A 14,783-nucleotide genomic window follows, 5' to 3' on the forward strand; every position below is an offset into this window, starting at 1 on the left:
AACAGAATAGGAAGAAGTAGCACAGCACAATGAAGAGACTGCACGTTTTTCCCCTCCAATGCTAGAAGCACAGGGCTGAAAAATACTGTAGCCCCTTTTTGTACCTCCTTCCTCAACAAGATAACCTGCCAAAAGTAAATTAAAAAATCCCTTAATATTTTTTGGCACAAAAGGCTGTTTGGGGCTTCTCATTAGACATAACAGTCAAATAGCACTCCTTCCACCAAAAGGGGGGGGGGGGGGGGGGGGGGGGGATCAACATTATAGTAAAATGTCAAACAGCGTGGGTTTGGGCTTTTTAGTTTGGGAGAAAAAAAAAAACCAATCTCACAAACACTTATTTTTAAAACCCCACAGCTGTATATAAGCAATAAAATTATTTACCTGAAGGTCTCACCTTTCCACAATTTTATGGCGGTTAGATGGCTTCAAAAAAATCCTTGTTCAACCAACCTGACAGCTACCAGGGCCTGTTTAAAAACTTCTGGCATCCATACTAAGTTCATCATTTTCCGATCAAGTACTAAATAAGGTACTGATATGCCTAGGACCTCCTAGGAGGAATAGTTACGTGATTTAACAAGCAAGTTTTAAGTGATTCTACCTCTATTTCTTAGCCAAAATAAAGGCAGGATAATGAAAGTTTGCATTCATTTCACTAGCCAGTGAACAGGGAAACACTGAAGTTCTTGTTTAAATTTGAGCCAGCCTAGAACAACTGATGAGCCTCTTAAACAGCTGTATCAGACATCTCTAAATAGGAAATACCTTTGTGGGCTGGTGAGAGCTCAAGAAGACTAGAGCCTGAAAGCCATCACCCAATCTAAAATAAAAACCTTGTATGGTTAGTGACACACATAAGAGGCATTTCTCCAAAGGGTTACAATGCAAGCAGACCTTGCCACTCCCAGCAAAATCACTACCAGGAGCGTAGCACAGACGTGCATGCGTAAAGACACAGAAGCGCAGTAGGTACACAAACAACCTTGATATTACTTAGCTTGCACAGAACCAGCAGTAGCAACTGTGAATGCACGAAAAAATACCCAGAGTTCTTGTATAGAGGGCTCTCTGTTGAAGCTTGACTGGTAGCTGTAGCAAACCAATTTGGTTTAAACTTTGTTTGGACTTTTCTACACTGCCATCACTATTGGATGTACCTTATTTCAGCATTTTTCACATCTCTCATAACACCTGGGAACACTCAAAATCACTTGCCAGCTTTATTTGTTTGTATGACTCAAGCTTGAAAAACCAGCAAGAGGTCCCCATTTATTCCAAAAAAATATACTGGATATTCCACCTGTAAGCAAATCTGAAAAACGTCAGCACTAGTCCTTAACCCAATACTATTTTTACCTTTAATAGCATCTCAACCTGGAAGCAGCCTTATTGACTTTGATTATTTGCAGTAAAGACATAGTACTCAGTTCCTCAGCCAAGAGGCTGCAAATACTACCAAAGGCTCCTGAGAAATAAATACGGTTCTAACTTTCCTCAAGAACAGGACCATAAAAACATCATAGGCAGTCACAATAAAGCGTAAGGGGGGAAAAGCAACTTACACTCCCAGGTTTGATCTGAGAGGGAAGTTATTATAAGCACACAAAAGCAACATGAGCTCAGGCTTCCAGAGCCATGATATTAAAGCATTTTCCTTGCCAACGGGTGCATGTCACTTGCTCTCCTCCCCTGTTCCCAGCAGGTAAGCACAGCAGGAAGAGGAAAGAGCAAGCATTTAAGGCTTCCCCAGAAAACTTCTCTCAGGTTTTCTCCAGGATCTTTTAGCACTTCCCAGGTGGGTCTCTGCCTTCATCATGCCCAGCTGCCCCACCCTCTGAACTGGGTGCAGCTCTGCCTGCTTCACCACAAGCATGCTGCAGCCACCAAGAATGAAAGCACTAAGCAGGTTTTTAGAAGTGCCATTCCTCACACAACTGTAAGGAGTCTTCCTACAGCCAACAGGCATTTCTGCTGTGCAGTACCACAGAGCAAACTCATCCGTTTTACAGAATATACCAGCAACGTGCAATGAAAGCCTTACCTATGATCTGAGGGGTGAGCTGTGTTTCCATTTGGAACCTCTGCATCTTTACGTTGCCTTCCATTTTTTCTTGAGAGCTTTTGTTGAATTACTTCGCCTTTATCAAACATCAGGTGCAGACGGTAACTGATCACCTTTATCACTGTGAAGAACACCGTCACCAAGCTGCAGTACACAAAAACTGTAACTGCATTTGCTGGAAAAGCCTGCAGAAAGAAATAATAAAGACACAATCATAACATTTTGAGAAGATGGTACTAAATTTTAAGGTAATTATTCCTTATTGTCTAATATCTGTATCTCTACTGAGTTTTACAACCACAAGAAGCAGAGCATCTTCATACAGAATAGTTGAGTTCTGCTCACAAGAAAAGGTCTTTTCGAATTTCAAACCACTTCACAAGTTTTATTCTTCTTTTGATTATCTGTGGATATCATTTATTTCCTAACAAAGTCATTACAATCTCATAATTGACAAACATTATAAAACCTCTTAAAATACTGCATTCCCAGGTTAATGCAGCTGCAGCCTTTCCTGAATGAGTAACTTATAAAAATGAAGACACAAAATGAAACATTATAAACAGGAAACTACTTTTGAAAACTTCTGCCATCTTACCCTGCTTCTCAGTTATGATTTAACAGTAAAAGGCTGTAATTTGATTTCCTTTTTTAACACCTCACAACATGTTCCCGACTATCTTTACCACTGAAGAATTTTAAATAATTAATCAGGACTAGTCAAAACAAATGAATAAAATGCATTTGGAGAGGCAGCCTCTTTGAATTCTTTTCGTAAAGTTCATTATTGTTAATTTGCAGCTGTCTTTGATCTGTTTGTTGATCTATGATGAGCACCGTATTTCTTAGTCATTAAAATTAATTACAGTTCAACTATAGTCTGTAAAGTTCTTTCACAGACATGACATACAACATTTTTGTATGTAAATACTTCCTTACAGTACAGGGCAAATCACAGCAATAGACACATGGTAGTTACAATTGAAGGGCCCAAGCCTTTATCAGTATAGATATGGAACACCCTTACATATTGTGGTCATGCAGCTTCAGTCTCACAATGAGTTTAATCTCTCCTCAGGTTTTTGGTTTTTTAAACAGACCATTACTATATCTCTGCACAATTTGTAGTGTGAGTGGAGGGTAAAAGAAGGAAGATTTTCAGTGCAGAGGATTTCCTAAAGCCTACTGAAGTAAGAATGGTCTTTACTTTGGACCTAAATGTATCATTTTAAGTATCAGCACTTCAGGTAAAGGAGCATTTGGATGTAACAGATTAGAGTTCTTTTCAGGTTCATGAATAAACCACACTGACCACACAGGTGAAGGGAATGGAAGAAGGCACACTTACTTCATCTCTGAAACAAGTCACTACATTTATCTTGATGTTGAAATGAGTATGTTGAATCATTTCTGTGTTATTACAAGCAAGTGGGTTGCTATTCTGCTGCTGCTTTTGGCTTAGTGAGACTTCATACCCTCATGATGCACATGTGAAAGTTTTCAGGCAAATCCTTTTTTATGACTATTTTGATTCATATGCAAAGAATCTATTACACGAAAGTGGGGAAGCTATTTAGCACGCAGGTACTACTAACAATCCTTAATAAGAAAGACATTACTTCCTACAAGTTGAGGCTTAGTCTTTTAAGAGTAGTTCATAGGACTATGTATATACCAACACTAAGCATACCCTTCAGTTATTTAGTGAATCTGGGCCAGAAAGAAGATCAGTTTGCAAGGCACCATGCTCTCAGGGTATAAGGTTTGGTGGATGAGGGTGAGGAATTTGCGGTTTATGACTAATGTGTTTACAAAACACAAGTTTAAAATGACTTGGTTTCACAAAGAACGATAGCCCATTATCTGTAATGATTTGTTTAAATTAGAGATTTGTTCACTTTCCAATCTCTTCAACTACACACTAAAAAGCACAGGCTAAGTACTCATTATTAAATAACAACTCAGCATGAGCCACTAGAAAATAAGTGCTCTATAGGTGACATTCATAAAACTTAACAAATATTACACGAATAATGTCAAGAGGACACAACAAAAATAGACTTCCAGTACTGCAGTCTAAGCATGCATAGAGCACGCTATAAGAGAGAATCAAAGGACGCTCCTAGATTTCTAAGTGGAAAAGAGGATGAGTTTTAGCAACCACTGAGTGCTGCATGTCTTCATCCCTGACTTGTGACTGGACCTGCCAGAGAGCTGTGCCCTCAGCCTGTCCTTGGTCTCCCTGCCCATGTGCCCAGGGTACACAGCGCTGCCCCCCCATGTATGTGCCGTGTATGCTCACAATCCCAAGCCTGCCTATGCATAATACGGCCAATGCATTCTTAATATTCTGAATCTTGGGTCAAGCTAAGTAGTACAAGCCAGCAGGCTGGTCCCTGACCACTTGAGTAATTAGGAGAAAGATGAAGCCAAGAATGGAAAGCCCTCAATTTTCCAAATCAGGCCTCTTGCATAAGGGTGCAAGGGTCAGATGGCTGCAGTTGGTGTTCCCAGGCATGTATAGGTGAAAGCTATCAAATCTGCTTCAGCTAAGGAGGAATTAAAGTTATAGACCACTAAGGAATTATATGATAAATTCACCTTTGATGCACTATAGTTATAATTAGCCTGGTTTCTTATGGAAACGAGGTTTTATAATCACACCATGTGCCTGTGATTTCCTGATGTCTTTCCATCCCCTCTAATGAATAACTTCTTAATTGTTTAGCTACTTTCAACTAACTTTGAGAGAATACACTCCACTGGGACAAGGTCACAGCAGCACACCTACTGTGTTAACAAGAGGAACCCATCCAGCCCTCTGACCTTCTGAATGTGACCCCAGTGACACAAAAATCTTCAACTGAGCTGACATCTTATTAGAAGCTAGGAAAAAAACTTTCACAAATACAAATTCATTAGAAAGTAAGCTTCATGACATCCCACAGATTTCTGTGGAAGCTGTAGCTCTAGCTTGCTTTGCTCTTGCCCAATTAAAAACTTTACCACAATGTACTTTGTTTCCCAATAGCTTTTGTTATACCACGTACCAGAACAGCATGGGGTCACAGGGAAAAATGCAAGCTGGCGTGTTCCAAATGTGCCCTTACTATTGGAAATGCAAGAGAATTGACCTGCCCATGGAAGAAGGGTCTTCGCTTGGGGCTTCTGCCAGCCCAGAGATTGCTCCCAGAGGAATGCCTAAATTCTTCTTCACATGTCTACTAATGTTATTTGCGTATCACGAAGTCAGAGGAGACCGAGTATATACTTGCTAATATAAAGGTGTGTAACTATTAAACAAAATACCACACCCCTTGTAAATTGGACTGAATTATTAAAGTCAGTTAGACCCACATGTATCCCACCTGGTGCTTAAGCATCTGAGGCATCTAAAGCAGGACAGTGCTGCACCTGGGCCTCACTATCTTGGTGTGATACAGAACACAGATGAGGGAACTACCAGACAAATATTCAGTCACTACAATAAAGGTTGCAGAACTATCAGGGAGATTCAGTATTAGAGCCAAAGAGAAGTATTTTTATTTTACATTTGGCTGAATTAATAACCAAGAGATGTCCATCATACACCATGGGAAAACAGGAAGCAAATAAAATTCCAGGGGCATCCACTTAGTTGTAAGTGTGCATCCTACCACACAATAAATACAATAAGTAGAGTGTAGCTTCCTTCTTTCTTGTAGAGGTATATGTATCCCTACTTTTACAAAGGGATAAAGTGGGGTAAAGCATGACCAAATGGGACTAGAAGCAGCTGACACACTGCAAGTTTTATTGCAGTTTACCTCTGAGTAATATATGTGCCCACACCCTTATCCTGCCATGGTGTACTTCTCCTATCACAGCATGATTTGAAGATCTAACACATGAGAATTAACAACCCTGTAAGTTCAAGGGCTTCCTGTTCAACAAATGGCAGAAGAAACGCTCGCTAAGCCGTTCTGAGGACTCACTGAAATGTGGACACATATTCTCTTGTGGCTTGTAAAATAAGCTACAGTACAAGCATTCCCAAAGTGGCATATCTGCATCACTGGTGTTTCACTGGGGCTGAATTCAGCCCAGCAGCTTTGTATAACAATTACCACTCTTTTCATGCACAAAACACCTGGGAACCCTGGACTGTTTGGTGGAATAAGATAATTTTAATTCTTCATCTCTTACGAGAGTTGACACGGCAAAGTTAGAAGAGATCTCACTACAATTTTGAAAGTTGATTTTAACATCAACAGTACTCCAAGTAATATCCCATTTACATTTTAAATCATATATTTAGTACTACAAAGGATAAATGAGGAAGAAACGGAAGAGATGGAAACAGCTTTGCATTTTCAGGGGTGAGGAAGCTAATAAAGGAACCATTAGTACCAAAGCAAGCTAAGCTGACAAAGCTAGAGAATGAAATCCTCAATCCACACAACAGAAGCAAGTTGATACTATAAGCTTCCCCACGCTACTGTCAGCACATCTCTGCTGAGCCAGTGTGAAAAATCTAAAAACAGCTGGATCAGTTTCGCCATTTCATTAAAATCAAACTGTTTCAGAGAATTTCTTTGACAATAGTGTGATTAAGATTATCCCAAGCAAATGAAAATCTTAAGATTTTTCAAAAAACCCTGATTTGTTTTGACTTGCCATTTCAAGAAATGTCAGTGACTGCTTTAGTCACTTTAGTCACTGAATCCAAAACTGTTGGTGCCAAGTGTGTAATATAAATATCACCCAATCTTTACTGACTATAATATTATAAATAAAATTCCCCAAAGAAAGCCTTCAGTTAAAAAGCAGGTTCAAGTTTCTAAGTGGCAAGAACATACATCTTGCAAAAAGTTTACAAAGCCCAACTACTTAAAAGCAAGAAAACAAATACTTAAGGACATCATTCCTCTCAAGCAGCAGCATAATAAGTGCTTTATGAAGGATAAAGAATTCCCAGAGCAGTACATTTGGTTCAAGAGCACAAGTCCTGCATTTAACCAGATGATTCTCAGAAAGTCAGCCAGCCTGCAGAAAAGGCAAGTCCATCTAGATAGGCAAAGATGGAGCCTGAGAGAGTTCGGTAGATAAGTTACATTTCCTCCCCTTCCCTTTAAATAATGTCTTTTTGTTTTTCACCTTAGCTCTGACCTACAGTCTTTGTACCCAGTGTTCCTTTGTAGAACCCTGCATGCCTCCTTTCGTGCTATTAGTTCAGAAGTTTCCCACAAGGAAATATATATTCTTTCAGATACATACTTACATCAACTGGGAAGGGGGGGGAGAGAAGTTAACTTTTAGCTTTTTTTTTTATCTTAATCACACATACCACTCTGACAGTAAAACCTACAATGCAAGACTCCTGCTGGTTTGCATAGGAAATAGACCCTCTCAATCAGAAGAAAGCATATTGTTACCTGGGTTCATTAACTTCATGAGCCATGCTTATCGGAATTCACTGCAATCCATGCCACAAAATACAGTATGCCAGTTGATTTATTAAAAATACAAGACTTGCTTTTCACTGGGATTGCAGAGGGATACATGAACACTCTTTGCTTTTAAAAATCAAGCCAATATCTGACCATGTAGGGTGAAGAGACCTATTTGAAATTGTATCCAACATGAAAAATTCTACAGAACTTAGTTGAGAATTTCGTTGAGTCACTGTGACAACCAAAGGGATGGAAAATGGAAATTGTTTCCAATAGAAGCAATATTAAGCTACTGAAGAACACACTAGTAGATGCAATGATCCAGCAAATGATACTTTTAAGCTTTTCTCATACAGTAGGAGAGAGCACAAAAATAGAGCAAAAGTTTCAGATTTTCAAGGAAAATCATTTTCAAGTCTAGCAAACAACCTCTAGTTACTGAGGTTATTTATTTGCAATGTTTAAATTTCAGCACAAATGGAGCTGCATGTCACGAAAAACCATGTGACTCACCAATGACATTCAGCCAGGCATATTAATTAGACTGTATTTGGATTTTTCCATTTTATTTACCCTTCTCAGGAGGTAAGACTAGAGCAGACTTGAAAAGAAAACGTCTCTAAAAGAGATTTTTTCTAACGAACGTCCCCGCGGTCATTCAGCACCGGCAGCGGCCAGCACTGCACCCCTTCCCAAGTAACCTTTCCCATCGCTTCAGCTGGGGAAGAGGTCCAGCCCCGAGCTGTGCGCCCACCGCGTCCACCGTTAGACACAAGTTCCTCACGTACATCCCGACATGCCTGGTCTTTACCCCCCCGGGGTCTGTTTATTCCCCGTCGCACTCCCGCACTCGCCGCTCCCGCCTCAGGGCCGGGGTCCGCTGCGCCCTCCCCGCTCCCCTCCCGCCGCGCCGCGGGCCGGGTCTCACCAGGTGCATGGCCATGGGCAGCGTCAGCAGGAAGAGCCACAGATAGAGGTGGCAGCTGTTGGTGAAGGCGCCCTGCTCCGGGTCGTGATACCAGCCCCCGGTCAGCGCCGCCCACACGCCCTGCCCCACCAGCCGCGCCGCCGGCGACACCATGGCCGCCCCCCGCCGCCACCGCTGCCGCCCCTCAGCCGCCCGCCGCCGCCGCCATGCCGGGCGCCCGCGGATTCTCCCATGGTGCCCTGCGACGCCGAGCATCCCGCCCGGCCCGGCCCGGCCCGGCCCACCCCGAGCGCCGCCGCCGCCGCCGCTGCCACGGGCCGCCCGCCCCCCCGGGCGCGACGCGTCGCTCGTCCCCGCCGCGGTGCGGGCGCGCTGCCCCACTGCCGGGCCTGGGGGCCGCGCCCGGCTGCCGGTAGCGGGCGGCAACGCACGGCGGCCGCAGGGCGGAGAGGGGCCGTGCCGAGCCGCTGCGGAGGTGGGGGGGCAGATCTGGCGCGGCGGCGTCCGTCACCGCGGCGTCCCGCCCGGCTGGTTCACAGGTGCAAAAAAAAGCGCGGTAAAGGAGCAGCAGCGGCGTCAGCGGCCGGGCTGCGCTCCTCAGCGGTCACACCGTCCCCGCCGCCTTGCTTTTATTGCCAGCTGTTAATTCAGCCTGGTACATCACGAGTTTCCGAGCTTGAGCTCTGTCCAGCGCCGGTGACGATCTTTTTGTGTTGGTTTGAGCTGTGCTGTGGGCAGGCAGGTGTGGAAATTCCCTAAAAGCCATTCGTTTTCTTTCAAGAATGAGTTTAGGGTAAAACAGTCTGCTTTGTGCTAAGGAATTTCATGGCAGCTGGTAGGAAATTCGCAGAGGGAAGGGATACATGAAGGATCGGTATGTGAAGCTGTGGGGTGTGGAGCTGGAAGGAGGACGGGGCCCAGGGCAAGCTTTCAGCAGAGAGGCCAAACGCAGTGAAGGATGTGGCATAAAGATACGGGGCATATCCCTGTGGGACACTCCTGAAGGATAGGGTGGAAGTATGGGTCACGAATGCCAGAGCTGATCGCATGCAGCACTCCCTCCCTCTCACTCACTACCCTCAGAAAATACCTGTAAGCTTCAATTGTGAATCTCTCATCAACCCCTTCCAGTTGTACAGACTTTTATTGCCATCAGTTTTGTGAAGGATGCGTGTACAAAATGGAGGCAGCCGAGCAGCTGGCACATCACTTCACCGGACCTACCCTACTTCTGTTGTTCCTGACTGTGGCTAGTTTCACGGACTCAACACGCCATTGCAGTGTGCTTTATATGGATTTTTTAGACAACAGTAGGAGACCAAAGATGTTATTAAACAACCATATCTGTGAGCTAATGAAATGCATCTCAGCTTGCTTCCTGCTGTTGCAGGTGATGTGGCCACGCTGTATGCTTCTGTTGGCTTGATGGGAGGAATGACACAGCAGGATGGACAAGCGGCTGGGTGCACTTAGGAACAGCACCATTTCCTTCAGTGGCGCAGGTACCCTCTGAAGACCGTGGACCTACAGCCACAGGGCCTGACACACACTGAGCGGTGTGTCCTTGGTAAGCAGCGAGCTCTCTTGATGTGTGTGAAGGAGGTACAGTCCCAGCAGTGCCTCGTGTGCTGCTCCTGTAAACACACCTCATCCAAACCTCCCCATTGTCTAGTGGAAATTTCTTTTTACACTTTGCAGATTGTTCTCAAAGATTACGAAGTTTGTTATTGCAATTTTAATGACTGAGTCAAGTGCAATAGCCAGCTATTCATATTTTTATGTGCAATGATTAAAGATGTTAATTTTCAGAAACTACCGAAGTTGTTTTCCACAGTGGCAAATAAGACCATTTACCTGCACAGCTCCAAAAAAAAAGAAAGATGATTAAACAAAGGTGGAAATGGAAAGCTTCTTCAAAACCTGCTCTCTTCTGAATTTTGGCATCTCTTGCAGATGTAGGTTGTTATTTGGAAGCCCCAGGCAATGCAGGCTTCATTGGAGCCGATGTAACATTGAGTCTTATTAGCGTGACTTGTCCACCCATCACTCAAACCTTTCAGCTCTTCCTCATCTCTGGATACCATTGACACCAAACATTTTTTGGTGTAACGGTACTTGCAGAAATGAAGGGTTCCTGTGGTTTCCAGCCCCGAATACATGTGGTGGGCACAGGGCAGATGCACAGTCCAGTCTATACAGAGTGGACAGGAGTGCCAAAGATGAATAATGCGGCCGCTTTTCTCTCTCGAGGTGCCGGCGGTGGGCTGAGCCGAAAGCCTTGCCGGCGGCGTGGTGCTCTTCCCAGCGGTGACTCCACTAGGTGGTGCCACCAGAAAAGTGACGGCGCTTCACCGGGTTCCCCGTGACGCAGTTTCCATCATTACAACTCCTGGGAGCAGCAATTACACACCAAGGTCCGAGAGCGCTGGGTGCTGAAGAAACACGAACCAAGAAGAACCCGAGCACAGCAATAGCTAGTGGATAGTGACACTGCAAACAGCGAATTTTGGAATAATAGCTCTAGATAAATATTTAAACTGTTCCCTGTACTGCAACCAATACCTTGCCTGACCCAGAACATTCCACACTTAATTAGTTCCTGCAGATTCTCTTAGATAACAGATCAAGTTCCAGGTGGAATTTGTGTGGTAGAACGCTTGTATTACAACACACTCTATGGCTTTTATAATAAGGCAAATATGCAGATAAGGAAAAGGCTTGTAATTACCTCTCTGAATAGCTGCAAGGCAATCTCTTATATTAAAGGAAATGGGAAAAGACCGGATAGACATGCTGGTTCTGTATTCTTCCTTTTTGGTAAGATGGTTCAGTAAGTAATTTTCTCTGTAATTTTTGCCTTGCGTGTACAACTATAAACACAATTTAGACTGCGGGATAAACAAGAATTTATGATTTTTTGATACTGTAATTTTTTTTTTTCATTACTGTCTTTATTTTGGAACCTTAGTCCTGTGATACCCAGCTGCCAATTTTGTATTTACATAGGGATGCACAGTGCTCTGGATGTGGGGTTTTGTGCGAGAATTCACCATTGTGCCGGTTATTCTACCGTGCGGTTATTCTACAGTGCGGTTTGACACGTTCCCCGAGCTTTTCCTACCCACCAGAGCTTCCGCTGGCAGCAGCCACGTCCAGAACCACAGGTGCTGCCCCACAGAGTGATCAACTTCGAGGATGAAAACCCATCTCCTTCCGCTTGGAGCCACGCTTCCCACAGCGCTGACAAGCAGAAGGTACATCCCAGCCCACGTGCTTCCCTCCAACCTCCAACGGAACGACTACTGTAGTTTAGGAAGTGATACGATTTTTCCACTTAAAACCAGGAAAAACTTTATCCATAAATAGCATATACACGGCACTTGCTATTTCCAGGCAACCTCCTAACGAAATAACTGTGAGTGATCCTTTAAGTCCGTGCGCGGATGGGGGACCAAGCACAGGTGAGAGCCCATGAGCGGTGAAGGCGGGTGGAAGAGGAAACACGAACTGAGGAAGCGTATTTTTCTTTAGAAAGTATTGGGTTTTCTTCTGGTAAAGCCCCAAGACCGCACAGCGCAAGAAAGGGGAAGCTGCCGCCGGAGGCGAGGTCGAACCCTTGACCTGCTCTGCTGCTCCCGAGGGACAAAGCAGGCCGGGCCGAGCGCCTAAGGGCGGCCTGCACCGAGCGCCGCGGCCGTCCCGGAGGCCATGGTCTCCCCACCACCAGCCCCGGCTCGGCAGAGGGCTCCCGCTGCCCGCCGCGGGGTGAGCCCGGCCGGGCGGGACCGCAGCGCCACCGCCGGGGCCCGCCCCTCCCACGGCGGCCGGAGCCTGCCAGTCTGCGCGCGTGGGAGGGGCGGGCACCCACCTGCCTGCACGCCCGCTCCCTCCGTCCCGCGGCCCCATGTGACGGCCGGCGGCCAATCCCCGGGGGCGGGGCAGCGCGCGGGGGCGGGAGGGAGGGCGAGGGGCACCGCCACTCCCCCCCCGCCTTCCCCGCGCGCGCTTGCGCCCTACCTGACCGAGACCGGCGGCGGCGGCAGCGACCGGACCGGGCGGGCCCCGCCCCTGCCCCGGGCTCCGCCCCTTCCCCTCCCGCGGCTCCCGCTCGGCGGCGGCGGCAGCAGGTGAGGATGCGGCTGGGCGCGCGCCCCCGCGTCGGCGGCGCTGGCGGCCGCCGGGGCTGAGGTTGCTGCCATGGCTGTGCCGGGCGCCGGGGCGGCGGCCGCCGGCGGTGGCGGTCCGTGCCCGCTGTGGACGGCGCTGTACGACTACGAGGCGAGCGGCGAGGACGAGCTGAGCTTGCGGCGGGGGGACGTGGTAGAGGTGCTGTCGCAGGACGCGGCCGTGTCAGGCGACGACGGCTGGTGGGCGGGGAAGATCCGCCACCGTCTCGGCATCTTCCCCGCCAACTACGTGACCCGCCAGCCCCGCGGCGGGGCGGCTGCGGCGGGCAGCGGTGGCGGCGGGCAGGGGGACCCCGCGGGGAGCCTGACGGAGATCGACTTCCAGCACCTGGAGCTGCAGGAGATCATCGGCGTGGGGGGCTTCGGGAAGGTGTACCGGGCCACCTGGCGCGGCCGCGAGGTGGCCGTGAAGGCGGCGCGGCAGGACCCCGACGAGGACATCACGGCCACAGCGGAGAGCGTGCGGCAGGAGGCCAAGCTGTTCTCCATGCTGAGGCACCCCAACATCATCGCCCTGCACGGGGTCTGCCTGCGGGAGCCCAACCTCTGCCTCGTCATGGAGTTCGCCCGCGGCGGCTCCCTCAACAGGGCCCTGGCCGCCGCCGCCGCTCCGGGGGCCGGGGCTGCCCGCGGGGGCCGCCGCATCCCCCCGCACATCCTGGTGAACTGGGCGGTGCAGATCGCCCGCGGCATGCTTTACCTGCACGACCAGGCCATCGTCCCTATTCTGCACCGGGACCTCAAGTCGAGCAACAGTGAGTCCCGGCGGGGGAGCGGGGTGGGAGGGAGGAGCGGCCTTCTGGCTGCCGCGGGGGGCGGAGGCGACAGCGAGGCAGTCCCCGTGCCTCTGCCCGGTGAGGGGCCGGTTGGGCCCGGCGTGACTGGCCCGCTCAGGAAGCGGGTGTCCAGGCCTGGGCGGGCACGGTCCGAGAGCCCTGTGTCACCGGGAGATGGGTGTCGCAACTTGCTTGGGCACCCTCGGCAGAGGCTTGGGCAGGCGGCAGGTCGGTTGCCGTGGCTGTGAGCTGGTTCCGGAGTCGTTGTGGAAAGTAGGGAGAAGAGGGTTTATCTGCAGCGCACTCGAAGTCTTGGTCTCTCGACGGGAGCTCACTTAAAGCGAAGTGGGATAAATCCTGTGTGCCACCATGCTTGCAAATCCACAACACTTCTTTTGCTCTGATGTGTTGTGTAGTCCTAGCCTTTAAGTTACAGGAAGCTAAGTGCCTTGAAAGGGAGAGTTTTAATAAGAGTATTGTTTCTGTTTCACTGTCAAACAGTCATATGTAATTCTGTTTTTCATTGCATGCATTTAGCATGGGTAAAACTTACCCACTTAGTGAACATCGAGGCAGAAAAGACAGTAGCTTAAGAACAGTGGAAACTCTTTTACAGTTGCCAGGTTTGCTTTCAGCCTTTGGCATGGACAAAAGCACCTGAAAGAGTGAGGGAGTTGCTCAATTCATGCTTTGATGAATCCTTGGTCCATATGTAGATGCAAGACCTTCTAAGATTTTGGCAACTGTGATGCTGGAAGACTGGCTTACTGGAATAGAGGTGTTTATGACTTGCCATTATAGTTGTGTTTTGAATTGGTGACCTGAAAGTGAAAATCTGTGTGTTCCCATAAATGTTTGAGGCCATCTCGACTCTCTTACCTATTCGTTCTGAATTGCCAAATACCCAGCAATACGTTACTCTCTTTTTCCAGTTAGGAGTCTTTACGTGGTCTAGTAGAAATAAAAAGCTTCATTCAAGTTTAAAGCACTTTATTTAAAAGGCCTTTGACAAATGTGCCTTGAAGGTCATCATGCATGGGCTGTTAAGACAAGGCTCAGTCACGGGACTGTTGCTAAGAATACTTTCACTATTTGTTTGATAAAGAAAGGACCTAGCTCAGCTACGTTTGTGGTTCTGTTTTTAGCACAAGATGATGAACTCTTGAACATACCTTTAGGGTGATGGGCAACACCTTGATTTCTAGGAAGTTGTTTGTAGGCAGCTTGTGCCCTCCTAGTTTGCTGCTGTGTTCGGCGAGCTGCTGTACCTTGAGTATTTAGTGTCTTTCCTTAGATAAAGTGGGTTGCTACATGCTAGGCTTCTAAGGTGACAATGGCAAAGTCCGTACCTGAAATTAATTCATAACCCTGCGGTTTAGCGTAGCACCTAGAGCC

General features: G+C 47.3%; 2 protein-coding genes and 1 long non-coding RNA gene across 7 annotated transcripts in view; 2 read left to right on the plus strand and 1 right to left on the minus strand.

The window, feature by feature from the left end:
• Nucleotides 1-9,063, minus strand: part of PCNX2 (pecanex 2) — a 153,133-nt gene extending 144,070 nt beyond the window's left edge. For both annotated transcript variants that reach the window (XR_003993465.1, XM_030499485.1), the window contains exons 1-2: nucleotides 8,426-9,063; nucleotides 2,045-2,250 (exon numbers count right to left, since the gene is read on the minus strand). Coding sequence is in view for 1 of the 2 variants with exons in the window: in XM_030499485.1 (XP_030355345.1) it covers nucleotides 2,045-2,250; nucleotides 8,426-8,680 (461 nt within the window). In the remaining variant the exon portion in view is untranslated. The remainder of the gene's footprint in view (nucleotides 1-2,044; nucleotides 2,251-8,425) is intronic.
• Nucleotides 8,686-11,348, plus strand: LOC115613674. The gene is made up of 3 exons (XR_003993466.1): nucleotides 8,686-8,964; nucleotides 9,816-9,992; nucleotides 10,676-11,348. It is a non-coding gene; the product is annotated as an uncharacterized LOC115613674 (long non-coding RNA).
• A 1,180-nt stretch (nucleotides 11,349-12,528) lies between these two features.
• Nucleotides 12,529-14,783, plus strand: part of MAP3K21 (mitogen-activated protein kinase kinase kinase 21) — a 42,710-nt gene continuing 40,455 nt past the window's right edge. For 3 of the 4 annotated variants that reach the window (XM_030499845.1, XM_030499848.1, XM_030499849.1), the window contains exon 1: nucleotides 12,529-13,367. In XM_030499845.1, coding sequence (XP_030355705.1) covers nucleotides 12,623-13,367 — 745 coding nt within the window. In that variant the 5' untranslated portion in view covers nucleotides 12,529-12,622. The remainder of the gene's footprint in view (nucleotides 13,368-14,783) is intronic. The other variant, XM_030499847.1, reaches the window with a different exon arrangement.

Source organism: Strigops habroptila, chromosome 10 (genome assembly GCF_004027225.2).
Source record: "Strigops habroptila isolate Jane chromosome 10, bStrHab1.2.pri, whole genome shotgun sequence".
NCBI lineage: Eukaryota > Metazoa > Chordata > Aves > Psittaciformes > Psittacidae > Strigops > Strigops habroptila.